Source organism: Uranotaenia lowii, chromosome 3 (assembly GCF_029784155.1).
Source record: "Uranotaenia lowii strain MFRU-FL chromosome 3, ASM2978415v1, whole genome shotgun sequence".
In the NCBI taxonomy this organism is placed as follows: domain Eukaryota; kingdom Metazoa; phylum Arthropoda; class Insecta; order Diptera; family Culicidae; genus Uranotaenia; species Uranotaenia lowii.
In genome coordinates, this window is record NC_073693.1 from 213107182 (window position 1) to 213123841 (window position 16660).

The 16660-nt window shown below is 36.2% G+C and overlaps 2 protein-coding genes across 4 annotated transcripts in view; both read left to right on the forward strand.

Annotated features, from left to right (window-relative positions):
• The window catches only part of LOC129751905 (acetylcholinesterase), a 417996-nt gene that overhangs the window by 256724 nt on the left and 144612 nt on the right, over positions 1–16660 (forward strand). The gene's annotated exons all lie outside the window — the stretch shown is intronic.
• On the forward strand, positions 10969–13419 carry LOC129753065 (uncharacterized). Its single transcript, XM_055748863.1, has one exon. The coding sequence runs from the start codon at positions 10969–10971 to the stop codon at positions 13417–13419; it is 2451 nt and encodes an 816-aa protein (XP_055604838.1).

The window sequence follows — 16660 nt, forward strand, 5'->3', positions numbered from 1 at the left end:
TGAATAAAAGCTAAAAAAAACTAATTTCAAATAAAATAGAACAGGAGTTAAATTAAATAAACTTGCTAGATGAACAAAAACGACTGTTTAAATATATTAAAAATTTCTTCAAATTTCGGGTTTTAAATTACTTAGAACTACAACAGTTTCTACTTAAGTGTTCGCAGTATACAAAGATGAAAGCTTTCTTGAGAATTCAATTTCTTACACAAATTTCATTCATCCATGTTTTATTACTTCATATGAATTATCAAATACATAAAACAAATACAAATATAACAAATACATATGTATAGGAATGGCCGTAAAAATTTAGGTTTTAAGAGTTTCGAAAATGTACCGCTGTTTTCGGCGATGTCCCGCTTTTTATCGTAAAATGTCCCGCTTTTTTCTAAAAGTATCTGGTAAGCCTAGAGTAACCTGCTGCGGCCGCACTTAAAACTGGCTCCGCCTTTTTGAGCCACGTTCCAAACTTTTCTTGATTTGAAGGTCGTTGAAAATTAATAAATTACTAATTGTTTTCTCTCTATAAGATTGTAAAAAAAATAAAGCAATAATTCAGTCTTACTCATTTTTATATGATTTGTGTATAATATGTTACGAGTATAATTGTGTATAATAATTCAGTCGTTGATTAAAAAGATTGCTCACTCTTGGTTTATGGTATTGAGTACGAAAGCGACAAATATGGTTTTGTACCACCCCAAGATTTTTTGCGAAAGCTTGCTTATCCATTTTGAGACGATAGGACTTCGTCAGTAAATAGGTACCTACACAACTTCTGGGTAAATTACATTACCACAGTATTTTATCACTAGTCCCGATTTGAAGGCTACCTTACATTCCCGACCAAAGAATTGGTGTGTCACTTAAACGTTTCTACGAAATGCTTGTGATCCTGATCCCTGACCAATGACAGAACGTCCAAAATGACCATATTCGTCCTTCCGCTCAAGCTCAGAGCACACGGAATCGTAACAAATGAATGCGAATCCAACTCGACAACAAACATTGTTAGTTCATGAATGTCGAGTAGTCCCGACCAAAAAACGGTACCACTGCTGAATTTTACGTGAACAAAAAACAACAAATGTTTGCTATAATGTTTAGTCGCTTTGAAAATCGATCAGCTGCAACTAACGTGCTAACGATGCAAACATTTGAGCAGGGTGACGGTATGTTACTACTCCACATACCTACTATTTCCTGCCGTGAACGATAGTCATCGTCCTAGTCCGAATCCTAATCCCCGTTAGGGCACTTGACCGTACATTGTTATGACCAATACAATCCGGTGATTGACGGAAGGCGAGGCCAAACTGAGACTGAGGGTGGTTCTCCTTCACGGAAAACTGGGAAAATCTGAAAGTCATCCAGGCAGCTAGTGAAAACTGCTACTGGAAACGTTTTATTTTCGTTATGCTAAAGCGAAATCCTGGAAAGGCTATATTTGGGACTTTTTCTTTGAATTTAAAGTGGTCAAGTCCATCAAAAAAGTCACACCGTCTGGCATCCCTGAAACGCCCCCGAAAGACATGACAGACACAAGGTCGACATGTTTGCCAGCATCGATTGATGTTGCTGCTATCACATGGCAATTAGCGACAAAATGTTTCTCCTTTCCCAGAGTGATTATGATGGATAGATAGGCGGGTAGAGATTAGCCAAAGCATGGCACGCAACCTTCTCTGGCTTGGCATGGCCACCTTCCACATTTTTAGTGGCCCGCCATCGAAGTTCCGCCAGCCCAGCCGCTATTTGTTTTCCTTTCAGACGTGATGGCGACAACGAACTACGGCCAGTCCAGCCAGCACAAATCAGTCGGATCAGTCTAAACGGTCGCACGAGGACAAAAGTCAAACGAATGTCAATCGGTTTGGTGTTTGTGTGTATTTAAGAAAATGGCAGGATGTGAAATGAATTAAATTACTGCTCGATTATATCGCTCCGGGTCCGGGGGAAAACAGAGAAGGTTGGCTCGAAAAGTTCAGTCTCATTTGTTACAGTCACTCGTTTGATGGCGATGGCAGAATAGATGTTATTATAGTAATTTATTTAAGTTAGACTTCGGTTGAAAATGGCTTTCGGGTATGCATTTGTTATATGGTTCACTGTGAAATGGGGGCAGAAAATTGTTAACATTTCTGTTCGTCGATTTCATTGAAGTTTCCTAGCGCACAAACAGTTTAAATTTTCACGACAGTTTTAACGACTCCTTTTTCAGAAGTAATTCTTAAATTGCTTAAGAGGACAGCATTTTTCGTGCCTATCTTGAACAATTTATGAGCCCTAAACTCAATGGTCGGTTTAATCCACACACACATGTTTTTTTTTTTTTGATTAAAATCATAATGTCCATTAAAGTATCTCCAAGTACTAGTAAAAATAGCTAGTGCAATCCAATTGAAACCACACAGAGTGTTCGGATCAAAAAGTGGTCAGTCTAAATTGCATGTAAATCGAGTATTTGTTTGTTAAAAATTTAAAAGTATCTTTCACTTTGAAGTTCAATATGTATAAAAGACGGAAAAAATGCTCAGCGAGCCTTTCGTTTGACACCTGCCATCAGATTTTTCCACTTTCTTTGCCGCAGATCGCCAGTTTACTTTGAACTGCTTCTCGCTGCTAATAGTTTTTTGGGTCTTATCGCCAATATTTTCCGATTGGGCGAAGTTCTGGTGTGTTGGATGGGTTTTTATCCTTGGGCTCAACCTGAATGTTGTTAGCGGCATACCACTTCAAGTCTTTTTTTATAATGGCAGGATTCATAATCCGGCCAAAAAAGCACAGACAAATCATGTTTCTTAAGGAAAGGCAGCAACCGCTTTTGAAGACACTCTTTCTAGTAAATTTCTTGGTGGAAGGTCCCGGTTGCAACAAAAATGTAGCTTTTCAAGCAACTGGTACAGGTAGCTTGCCAAACGAGATATTTCTTAGCGAACTTTGATAGTTTAATATGCTTGAAAATGTCTACCATCTTTCCTCATCCGATTGCTGTATAAAACTCTTGTCCCGGAAGGTGTCTGAAGTCTGCCTTGGCGTAGGTTTCGTCGTCCATTTGCACAAAATCAAACTTTGTCAACAATATTCTTGTTTTTGCCCTAAGGTTTTGCTTTTCATTGCGATTAGCAGTTACTACCTTCTTATAAGTCGGTAGTCCGGATCATTTTTGAGCTTCATGCAGGGTTGTAGAAAATATTCCCAACTTATTGGTGACATCTGGAACGGAGAGATTGGAGTTTTTTCGCTTTTTACGGTTGTTTAGAGCTATACTTTTAACTCGCTTAATCATCTAGCTTTCCTCTCAGTTTTCTGGAGTTTTCCATTTCTTTCAAGCTGTCTTCCTAATCTGCTTGATCAACAAGCTGTCCTCTCAACTCGCTTATCGGTGATTTTTTTCCATTTATGTCAAGCTGTCCTCTCAACCTGCTTGCTCACCAAGCTGTCCTCTCAGCTCACTTATTGATGATTTTTTAAAAATTGATATCGAGCGGTCTTCTCAACCCGCTTATCGATGATTTTTTTTTACCAGCTTTCCTCTCAATCCGCTTGATCATCAATCAGTCTTCTCAAGTTGTTTATCGATGATTTTTTCATTTATGTTAAGCTGTCCTTTCAATATGCTTGATCGCCATGCTGCCTTCTCAACTCACTTATCGGGGATTTTTTTTTTTTTTTCATTTATATCAAGCTGCCCTCTCAAACCACTTCATCACCAAGCTGTCTTCTCAACTCGCTTATCGGTGATTTTTTTTAAATTTATATCGAGCTGTCCTCTCAACTCGCCTATCAGTGTGTGTGTTTTTTTTTTTCATTTATATCAAGCTTTCCTCTCAACCCGCCTGATAACCAAGCTGTCCACTAAACTTGCTTATCAGTAATTTTTTCATTTATATATAGCCGTCCTCTCAACCCTCTTGATTATGAATCTGTTCTATCAACTCTCTTATCGATGCTAAAAACAAGCTCTCCTCACAACTCGCTTGAATAAATATACCAAAAAGTCTTATTAACTCCACTGGTGATTCTATTTTAAATATATTAACCTGTTTGAATGTTTCATATTATGTCCATTTTGTTCATCCTGAATAGCAAATCACCACATTCAAAATGTAGCATAAACCACATTTAATTTTTTGTCACAGTTTAATAATTTAAGAACTCCTTAATATTTAAACGGCATCCGGTAAAATTTTCTGAACGTGTATAATTTTGGCGATTGTTGTTTTTTATCGGTTCGATTTTTCCAATTTTTCTATCCTGGTCACGACACAAATGTGTGGTCAGACCGTTTCGGAAGGATAAAAAAGGAACGCTTGTGGTTCCGTGAGCAGTAAAATCCAACGAGGATTTTTATTTGTTTTTAAACTTAACTTCAACTTTTCCCGCCTAATGATGAATCAAATTTCAAATGAATGAACAACAGGCGGTGGACAAACTGTATAACACGATGTCTACTTTTAGGCGTTATCATCATCTCAGTCCAATATCGCCCGAAAACCGTAAAACCGAATATTAGGCTCACCGAATAGTTGAATAAGTATTCAGCTGAATAGGACAAAATTTTATTCTTAAAATAACAGAATAACAGACATATAAATTTTTCAAATAATTTTGGATAGTTTATAAAATATCCATAAGAAATGTACGAAAATTTCTAGTTTCTGCAAAACATCTTAGGCGTGTATCAAGCCCGGATACGCGGGGAAAAATCCTGGCAACATTAATATAAACGATTCCCAAACTATAAAAAACTAATTTATTGATCAACTGTTCTTTTCTGATGTTCGTTCACATTTCATTTTCATGAAATGGTGCATACAGTTGACATGTCTCAAAAAACGTAATTTGAGTACATTTTGTAGCTTCAATCCATAGAAGACTATTTGAGGCCTTTTTTTTAACTTCTATTCTGAGTGGATGCGATTGATGTGTCTTAAAAAAGTCTATTTGAGGAAAATTATGTAACTTTCACACTCGCATTCGAGAAAATTTTGTATCAACATCCTTTCAGAGAAATTTAGACAGTGGAGACACGCGTTTAAGTGGATATTGGAATTTTGGTTACTAAGGCGTACCGTAAACTGGGGGAACTTTGATCACTTTTTTCATTCATTTTAGAATATTTTGGAACGGGTTGCTTTTTCGTAATACCTAAAAGCCTTACTGAGGTGGGGAGTTTTAAACATGATTATGGATTGCAGTAAATTCAAACGACATTTGTGGTCATAATTAAATGTTTGTTATAAAAACAGATTTCGAGTTTCGGGGTAACTTTGATCACTATTGTTTTACATATCTCAACATCTTCAAATTTATTGTTTTGATGCCATTAAGCACAGAAGGCTCAAAACATCGATAACAGTAATTTTTTGTTTGGACTGTTTGTTGTTTATCAACAATTTCTTTCAAAAACAAATATACTCGAAAGATGGACAATGTTGCTGCATACAAAAATTATAAACATTTCTCAATTTTTTTTGGCCTCAAAAACAAATAAAATTTTACCTTCATGCAATTCCCTAAGTCCTCGTACTGATCCCACGTTCTTTTTTTTTCTTCAAACTTTACCATTTGATAGGGTTTCTAGCCATTTTTCCTATACAGGCTTTTTCATGTAAAATGACCAATTTTTTCAATATCCAAAAATTATCATCAAATGACCATAAAAATAACACTTAAACTTAACCTAAACCTAGAAAAATAGTTGAACTTTCACATTAAACAACCCATTTGCTCCTAAATGCTTAAATTTGATCAGGAGAGATGTTTGTTTGTGAGTCTTCAAAAAACCAGATATTTTAAGATTTTAAAATTATATTATAAATAATATAAAAAATCTCCTAATAAAAACCAAATTTAGCTTATTTGTAACTCAATTTACAGGCTTTCAAACGTAGGAAACAGTTTTCAGATATTTTAACTTTATACTTAGTTAATGATGATTATCTGCAAAAATTTCTTGTTGATCAAAGTTACCCCGCTAACCAAAGTTCCCCCAGTTTACGGTACTTCCAACCACATGTACCCATACGGTCGGGCATCTAGGGCGATTAAAAAATTATTAAAAAAGGCAAAATTTATGTTCATATTGATTTTTTTTGAAATTGTTATTGAACACAAAATCTAACAATTTTCAAAGAAAACTTGGAGTTTTTTATTTGTTCAAGCAAAAAATCTGACCTGAATCAAGATACAAAAATTGAAAAAAGCATTTTTTCACCTAAATTCATAAACAGATTTTAAATCGTATTTTAGGCTTTGAAAAACCTTGCATGATTATTTTTGCAAAATCTGCTCAAAAAATTTTGATTTGGTGGCGAAATAAAAAAAAATCAACACAATTTATTTTAATTTTGTTTGATTTACCAAGTAATGTGAAAAAAAATCTGGACATAATTCGGACATTTTTCAATAAAATCTGGGCAACCGGGCCGGCCCGGACTGTCCCCAAATTGTGTATCAAATATCCGGGCAACCCCGAATAAAACCGGGCAATCTGGCAATCTTAGTTTATGTGTATCATTTTTATTGAAATTTCAACTCAGAACAACTTGAAGCTAACTCAAAAAGTTTGTTTTCGAAAACATTAAATTTTTTACATACCACTTTTTGGTACATCTCTAATTTACAGTTTTACGTGAAGATTCTGGTAAAACTTGACTAAAAATACTCTACAAATAGTGGAGTTTCAATACAACTTGTTCTGATAGTTTAATTAGTCAAGTTGTTATTCTATCATAGGACAAAAATATTATACTTACTTTCTTTTGAATTTCAATATAGTATCTACTCATGAGTAAATATAATTTCAAAACATTGCACTCAAAAAAAAAATCAACGATTGGAAAAATATCCATGTAACAAATGATAGAACACCAAAAGAATATAGTGGCTCCAGAGAGTAGTTTAAAAAATAATAATAAAAAAAGTCCAGCAAGCATCAATGCATGTGTTTTTGGTATCTTAAAGATATATTCGGTGCGTTTTTTAAATATAAGGGTATCGGAGGACTGAAATTTTTGAATCTTTGTTTAATTTTAACTCTATTCGTTCAACGTGATTGAAGTGAATAAAGACTTCTGTTTGTAGGGGAAAACTGTACAAGACACACCAGCTAAGCATAATTGCTATTTACAGCGAAACCAATCATTTAGAACCAAATTGAAAGTTGATGACAATTCAGGGATAAGATTTACGTATAATCGAAAAGAATAAATATGTTAAAAACGCGATTTTGACTACAACCGAGAGCGGATATGCCAGAACTTGTGGACAGAACGCACCATACCAAAAGGGTGGTAAAAAATGGCTCAATGATTATACTTGATTATACTATACTATACTATACTGATGATACTTGATCCCTGGGAATACTTGATTCCTTAGCTATATCTCGAAACTGGAATGTCTTACAAAGATCAAATTTTCTAGCAAAATATGCCAAAAAGAGCAAAATAACAATGCTTGCAGTTGAAAAAATTTAAACAATATAATTGTTTGAGTAATTGAACTTTGTTTGAAACATTTTACAAAATGTAACTTGAAGATGTTTTTTCATCACTTTAAAATGTTCCTTACATGGTAAAATTTTAATCAAAATATTTGTTCCAATATTTCAATCCTTTGACCGTTATATGAACTTCATAATGCCATATTTTCAAAGCAATCGAAAACTCCCAACTTTTTTCAGAAAAAGTTTTCAAAAATGTTGATTATGGGTATAATTGATCCCTAAAATTAAAAACGGCATATTCTTCTTCTGAATTGATCGTTATCGTTGCTGATTACGAGACTACTAAGATTTATCCAAAAACTTATATTTATCCAAAAATTGTCTGAAGAAAAGGGGTAAAATAATTAAGTTTCTATTAATTATAAAAAATAGCGCCTTGAAGTATGCAATGTTAATAGCGTTGAGACGAAGTTATAGAATTTTCTTCTTCTGTCAGCTATAAATTGTTAAATGAGAACAAACATGACCTTAATAGTCAATTGACAATCTATCTTGAGGTTTTGTTTGATTTTTTTTTTACAAGGATTAGAACTTCCTGAATAAAAGATCCAGCCTCTTTCAATAAGGGATCAAGTTTCCCCTAACTTTAGAAAATCGCATTTTTTTTTTACTCTCACGAAAATGCTTCTAGTTCATCTACGGGTTCATGTATCTTCCTAATTATTGGAGCATAGAAACTTGAAGTTACAAGCTGTCAGAAAATGTAAAAGACGGCGAGTTGCTAAATTTTTCCAAAATGATATGGTAAAAACAAGAAAAGGGGATCAAGTATCCCCACTCTCCCCTACGGAATATAATAATTGAAACATTAAATGTTTAATTCAGGGTTGGTAAATTTCGCCCGTCACGCTTGACCCGACTAGTTTTTTTTTCATCAAACGACCGGCACCTTACTCAATTGACGGAGCCTCACTACTCGCATGACGGATAAAGCACGACAACAATCAACATTTCTCCGTCATGCGAATGGCGAAGCTCCTACACATCCTCGATCGGCTGCTGCCGGCAGGTACAACTAATTGAACGACTTGCTGGCAGAGAGCAACAATAGCAATAAAAAACTGAAAACGGGCTTGCTGGCAGGAGTAGCAATAATAATAAATGCGTTTCTTTTTCGTCATCGGTCGTTGAAATGCGATTGCTTGACTAGGTTACTATTTTAGCTTCAAATGACTGGGGAATGAATGACTGGCAAACGAATTGACTGGTCGTTAAGGAACAGTCAAATGAGTTTGAAGGACCATTTTACCGTTGACCGTTGAATTATGCCAACCCTGGTTTAATTACATGGTCATCGTATTTCTGTAAACTAACCATTCATTGGCCAAAACCATTTAATATTGCAAAACTCATTGAAAATTTCGCTTTTCAAAATACAGTTTTTTATATCCTTACTAGCTGACCCGGTGTGCTTTGCTACACCTTCCAGAAGTTATTGAAATTTTTGGTACTTAGTTATTAACTGTTTTTGATATTCGACTGAGTTGAAATTTTGTAAAATTGGTTGATGAACGGCTTTTCAGTCAATTTTTAAATTCAAAACGATTGTTATTTATTACTGTCCAGACGTTTCGGCTATTTATTGTAGCCTTCTTCAGTGGAAAACTGTAATTTTATTGTGAATTTAGTAACATTGTCATTTTGTTAGTGTTGTTTTGCAAATTTCTACTCACTAATTGTCAGGTTCGTTTCTTGTCTAGTTTCTATTGTAGCTAAAGACCAATGGTTGAATTTTCTGTGTGAAAACTGTAGAAATATGTTAGTTCACAAAATCGAATCTCTCCTATTTTTGAACTCACTGCTGCATCAGTAAGACCGCAACGCTTCACCATTTGACAGAGACTACGCGGCAGCGCTTTACTGATGGCGGATTTTATTTTGTGTATTGGTGTTATTGGTTTTATTTATGTCACTAACATTTGTTTTTATTTTGGATTTGGTGTTTTGAGTGTTCGTGAGACTTTGTAAAATGTTAGAGTATGTAGAGCTAAGATTGTTTACATCTGTCCTAAAGTTTAGTGTATTGGTGTTGGTGTAGATGTGGCACATTTCTAGTATCGGGAGAGAACTGGACCTTCGGCTTCTATCGATGATTTTGGCGTTGTCTAAGTCTATTGTGTGTGATTCGTCGATGATGTGAGCAATGAGAGCAGTGCAATTGTCTCGCATGCTCTGCATCTCTGCATCGGTGCGGGTAATGCCTCTGTCGGATAGCTGCTCGTACTTTTTAACGTTAGACTTGTGTCCAACGAGCCGTGTTTTTAAGCTGTTTCGGCTCATTCCTATATATTGTTTGGAGCAGCTATGACACGGGATGGAGTAAACGATGTTCGGCGTTTCGGATGGGGCAATCGGATCTTTAACTCTTGGCAGGAATATTCCAAGAGGCTTAGGAATGCTGTTGGCGATTCTGATGTTGGCGTAATCATTTTTGATGAGTTTTGCGATGCTGTTCGACAGGTTTGGAATATAGGTGAGCGGACCTTCGGCTTCTAGTTCTCTCCCGATACTAGAAATGTGCCACATCTACACCAACACCAATACACTAAACTTTAGGACAGATGTAAACAATCTTAGCTCTACATACTCTAACATTTTACAAAGTCTCACGAACACTCAAAACACCAAATCCAAAATAAAAACAAATGTTAGTGACATAAATAAAACCAATAACACCAATACACAAAATAAAATCCGCCATCAGTAAAGCGCTGCCGCGTAGTCTCTGTCAAATGGTGAAGCGTTGCGGTCTTACTGATGCAGCAGTGAGTTCAAAAATAGGAGAGATTCGATTTTGTGAACTAACATATTTCTACAGTTTTCACACAGAAAATTCAACCATTGGTCTTTAGCTACAATAGAAACTAGACAAGAAACGAACCTGACAATTAGTGAGTAGAAATTTGCAAAACAACACTAACAAAATGACAATGTTACTAAATTCACAATAAAATTACAGTTTTCCACTGAAGAAGGCTACAATAAATAGCCGAAACGTCTGGACAGTAATAAATAACAATCGTTTTGAATTTAAAAATTGACTGAAAAGCCGTTCATCAACCAATTTTACAAAATTTCAACTCAGTCGAATATCAAAAACAATTAACAAAATGGCGTTCAAAGAAGAAGGATTTTTTCATTATATCGATTCAACATACGGAAATTCTATAACATACTTATTCAAACTTTATGCTAGTAACAACACAAAGCTATGTAAAATGACTGTAAGGAAAGTTTTTCTCATCAGCTGTAGAAAAAGAGGAATCATTCCGGCGCATATAGACTGCTCACTAAAATGCATCTACCCTCTTTTGGAAATCAATAGCCCATTTCAAAACAAACTACAAAAAACGACAGAACATTTCAAAAAAGCAGTGCTGAACATAGAGATAAAACATACTTTCTATCGGATAAAACAGCTGCAACATCAATTAAAACATCACCAATTACAAATGACTTCCGCTACAAGCTATGATCTGGTCCAAAAGTTTATCGAAACACAACATATTAAATTTCTGAAAATCCAAACTAAAGAAACCCAAAAGACCCAGTTCAAAATCTACAGACGTCTTACTCGTAATAATACGCCAGATACAGAAACACCCACTTTGAACTGTGGTGCCATACTCAACAAAAGCGGAAAACCCATACCACCGGAAGTCCAAACTCTGATCAGCCTAGGCCCCAAATTTGCGCTCCCTATTAGCGACAACATTAAAGCTCCGATGTTTCATATGATAGCCGAAATAGAAGCAATACTCAACACCAAATCTGATAAAACAATCCAAGACAAAAATCGCTGCGTAATCGTCAATAAAATTCAAAATTACCTGTACAGTACGCGTATGACAGGTTTCAAGAACCCGGCTATCTCTTTCTACAAAAATGCAATCAAAACCACAAAAAAATTCATCTCTGATAATAAGGATATCCTAATATTACAATCAGACAAAGGAAAAAGAATGGTTGTAATGGAAAGAGAAGATTACAATAACAAGATGCTTCATTTACTCAACGATCCCACCTACGAAATTTTAAATAAAGATCCGACCAACAAAATCGCCAAGCAAACCAACAACATCATCAATAGACTACTCATGCTCAAACTCATTGATAAAAAAACAGCAACATTTCTTGAATCCAAGAACCCAATCCGCCCCTGCATCTACGGCCAGCCGAAAGCTCATAAACCTGATCTGCCACTACGCCCGGTCGTCCCAAACATCACCGCTCCAACATACAAACTGGCAAAATATGTTTCTCAAATCCTACAGTCATCGTTCAAAAGCCAATACAACATCAAAGACTCCTTCCAGCTAGTAAAAGTTCTTCAACAAATCAAACTACCGCCTGATTACATACTGGTGTCCTTTGACGTAGTGTCACTGTTTACAAACACCCCCAAACGTCTCATAACACACGACATCATCATGAACTGGGACACTATTGGAAAAGCAACGAACATAAGCCTAGATCTGTTCATCGAAATAATAGAGCTCTGCTTGGAGAGCTGCTATTTCTGTTTCGGTAACAAGTTCTACCGGCAAAAAGAAGGAACTGCTATGGGTAGCCCTTCCTCACCAATTCTATGCGACTTAGTGATGGAAGGTCTTCTGAGAAATTGTACGAGAAAAATCAATTTCCAGATACCTGTGCTGATTAAATACGTAGATGATCTGTTACTAGCCCTCCCCAAAGACCAACTGGATTACGTTCTACACACATTCAATTCATACCATCCAAAACTACAATTCACAATGGAAGTGTCCAAAAACAACTGCATCCCGTTCCTCGATACCGTCGTCTCTATGAACGAAGATAGAACCCTAAACACCGAGTGGTACAGTAAAGAAATTTCATCCGGCCGACTGCTCAACTACTTCTCCTTCCATCCACTCAACGTCAAACTTAACGTCGCTCGAAATTTCATCAAACGAGTGATTATGTTTGACACCAGAAACCAAACATCGAAACAACACACCACCATTCACAAAATGCTCCGACTCAACAACTACCCCAAACATCTCATCAATCGCCTGATAAACCGTGAATCAACCATAGTCCAGAAAACTAAACAACTCAACCAGCATCCACCTCCAACCACTCCAACATCATTCATCCAACCGCAAATAGCCGTCACTTCAGTAGAATCACCAGCAATATCCATCCAGCCGACAGCAAACAATAACCATCATCACTCAACAACAGCAGAACAACATACATCACCGATCACCACGTCCAGCCAGCACAACGACGAATGCCTTCAACTCCAACATTTTCCGCTCACCTATATTCCAAACCTGTCGAACAGCATCGCAAAACTCATCAAAAATGATTACGCCAACATCAGAATCGCCAACAGCATTCCTAAGCCTCTTGGAATATTCCTGCCAAGAGTTAAAGATCCGATTGCCCCATCCGAAACGCCGAACATCGTTTACTCCATCCCGTGTCATAGCTGCTCCAAACAATATATAGGAATGAGCCGAAACAGCTTAAAAACACGGCTCGTTGGACACAAGTCTAACGTTAAAAAGTACGAGCAGCTATCCGACAGAGGCATTACCCGCACCGATGCAGAGATGCAGAGCATGCGAGACAATTGCACTGCTCTCATTGCTCACATCATCGACGAATCACACACAATAGACTTAGACAACGCCAAAATCATCGATAGAAGCCGAAGGTCCAGTTCTCTCCCGATACTAGAAATGTGCCACATCTACACCAACACCAATACACTAAACTTTAGGACAGATGTAAACAATCTTAGCTCTACATACTCTAACATTTTACAAAGTCTCACGAACACTCAAAACACCAAATCCAAAATAAAAACAAATGTTAGTGACATAAATAAAACCAATAACACCAATACACAAAATAAAATCCGCCATCAGTAAAGCGCTGCCGCGTAGTCTCTGTCAAATGGTGAAGCGTTGCGGTCTTACTGATGCAGCAGTGAGTTCAAAAATAGGAGAGATTCGATTTTGTGAACTAACATATTTCTACAGTTTTCACACAGAAAATTCAACCATTGGTCTTTAGCTACAATAGAAACTAGACAAGAAACGAACCTGACAATTAGTGAGTAGAAATTTGCAAAACAACACTAACAAAATGACAATGTTACTAAATTCACAATAAAATTACAGTTTTCCACTGAAGAAGGCTACAATAAATAGCCGAAACGTCTGGACAGTAATAAATAACAATCGTTTTGAATTTAAAAATTGACTGAAAAGCCGTTCATCAACCAATTTTAGTTATTAACTTTTCATTTATTTGCACAAAATTTTAAAATTCAATTTCAAAATTTTTGAAATGTTTTTTCTAAATGAAAATGCATTTTTTTTTTGAAATCTTTATTAATTTTTTTTAACCCGTGTTTAATCCTTTTTATGACTCTGGATTTCTTTGCTTCATAAGTTTATAGCTTATGCCAAAATATTTTTTTGTATATGAAATCTTCGTTGTCCCTTTATAATGTGCAGAGGGTTTCAAACTATCATAGAAACATTTTTTGTAACAAAATAACGTCATGGGACACTTATTTTACCTATTCGTTCACGAATTGTTATACAAATTGTTAGAGTGACCATTTCCCCCATTCCTTTATCCCTAATGAAAAAAAGGAAAGTCTTATATCATCCGAAAAACACTTCTTGTATACAAATGCAATCCCATGTCATATACGGCTCCATTTTCGATAAGTTCTCGAGTTATTAAAAAAATGGGTGACCCTTTCCCCACTTTATATCTCCCCTTTGGCAAGAGAAGGGTGTCTCAACCCATCGAAGAAACATTTCCCGTACACAAATATGCTCCATACATACAAATTTGATTCCATTTTTTCGATTAGTTATCGAAATATTAAAAAAAGTGTATGAGAGACCCTCTTTCCACTTTTTATCGTTCCACTGAATGGAGGGAAAGGTTGCTAAACCACAGGAAAAAACATTTCTTGTGCTCGGATACTTTCTCATTCGAAAATTGTTTTTTTTTGCTTTATTAGTTGTCGAGTTATGCTATAAAATTTGTATCAAAGCCCCTTTTCCTACCTATCCCCTACCTGGAAGGAGTGGATCATTCCATTTGTAAGAAAAATTCTTGGTTTATGCAAAACAATCGTATGTGAGCTCCCGTCTTTCCTAACTATATCCCCAATTGAGAAAGAAGTCTGAAATAAGCAAATATCTATTTTACGTATCCCAATGCTTATCTATGCCAAAATTATTTCCATTAGCTCTATTGGTTCTCGATTTATGCGAAAAACTGTAAAGGAGCCACCCTCTCTCCTTCCTATCACCCCACTGGAAGGAGGCAGTAGTACCAAACATTCACAAAAACATTCCTTGTGTTCAAAAACCTCCCAAGCCAAATTTCGTTCTATTTGCTGGATAAGTTCCCGAGTGGCATAAAAAATTGTATGGAAGCACCCTCCTCCCGTAAGATTTTCCCACTGGAAGAACGGAGGGCTCTCAAAATATAATTTTTTTTTTGTTTCGATTATAGTCGTTTTACCATCTTTATGGCATTCGCGACTTTATCAACGTTACAGTTGGCGGATCGTTATTGAGAAACTATCCGGTACAACTGTGTTCGATGTTTACTCTTGGGCTCGAACTCGCGGACATCGGCTCAGGAGACAACAGACTTGCCAACTGAGCTATATCACAAGCCCACTCAAAATATCATAGAAACTTTCATTGTAATCAAATACCTTCCAATGCCAAATTTGGTTTAATTTGCTTGATTAGTTTACCAGTAATTCTGAAAATTGTAACGAAGCCTCCTCCCCACTTTCTATCTCCTCACTGGTTGGGGGAGGGGTACCAAATATTCATAGAACTATTTATCGTTCCCAAATACCGAAGTCAAATTGGATTCATTTGCTCGAATAGTTTTCAAGTTATGCAATAAAAAAGGGTTTAGCCCCCCCCTTCTTCATGTATCTCCACTGGAAGGAGGGAGGGGTCTGAAATAATCATAGAACCATTTCTCGTATTCCATTCCCCTTCCATGCCAAATTTAGTTCCATTAGCTTGATTATTTCTCCCGTTATTTGAAATATTGTAAAGTAGGCCCCCTCCCCCCTTTATATCACCCCACTAAGAGGAGGGAGGGGTACTTTAGATTCATGGAAATATTCCTCGTTCCCAAATAACACCCCATGCCAAATTTGATACCATTTTCTTGATTGGTTTTCGAGTTATGCAAAAAATTGTCTTTTATTCGGGAGGCCCCTCCCCCCCTTCATGAGAGAGGGAGGGGTCTCAGACCATAATAGGAACCTTCCCCTGCCTCCAATACCCCACCCTGGCAAGTTTCACTCAAATCGGTTCAGTAGTTTTCGAGTCTATAGGGAACAGACAGACAGAAAGACAGACAGACAGACAGACAGACAGACAGACAGACAGACAGACAGACAGACAAACAGACAGACAAACAGACAGACAGAAATTCATTTTTATATATATAGATAGGTAAAACGTCTTCAAGTAGGCGATGAAATTCAATTTTTTATTGATATCGCGGCAAACATGGCGGCAGATAATTTTTTCGAATCGAACATTGGTGCACCTTTTTAACTCGAACAAAGACGAAATTTGTTATAATTATGCATTGTTATCGTACTTTGGGAGTCAGTAAATAAAAATAATGACATTTTGTTTAGATATTAGGGTTTTCTCAAAAGTTAATAGCATTCAAAATTTGAGCGAAAAACACGTGGTCTTGTAGACATTCTGCTCAATTTTGATATGTTTGATTTCAGTTAAAATTTGTAGGAAACTAGTAATTCCTCTGTTTCTAAGAACTAAAGTAATTTTTGTGAACTTATCATCTATTGAATGATGAAAAAGCCTGTTTGCTACAATAAAAATGAAGAAAAACATCATTCGAAGCTGTAGGTTAGTGTATTTTTGAGAAATATTGACATGGCCTTCTTACTCCGCTGGTGCGTCTTGTACAGTTTTCCCCTACAGCTAATTAAGTTTTCTGCATTATGCTTTGCATAGGTTGAGATTCGGTATGAGTTTAAGAAATATTCAGCATACTAGGTCATGCTTTAAAAATTGTAGAATACTGATGAATACTACAATAGATCATTCTGCCGACTGCCGAAATATAATTTTTATGAAT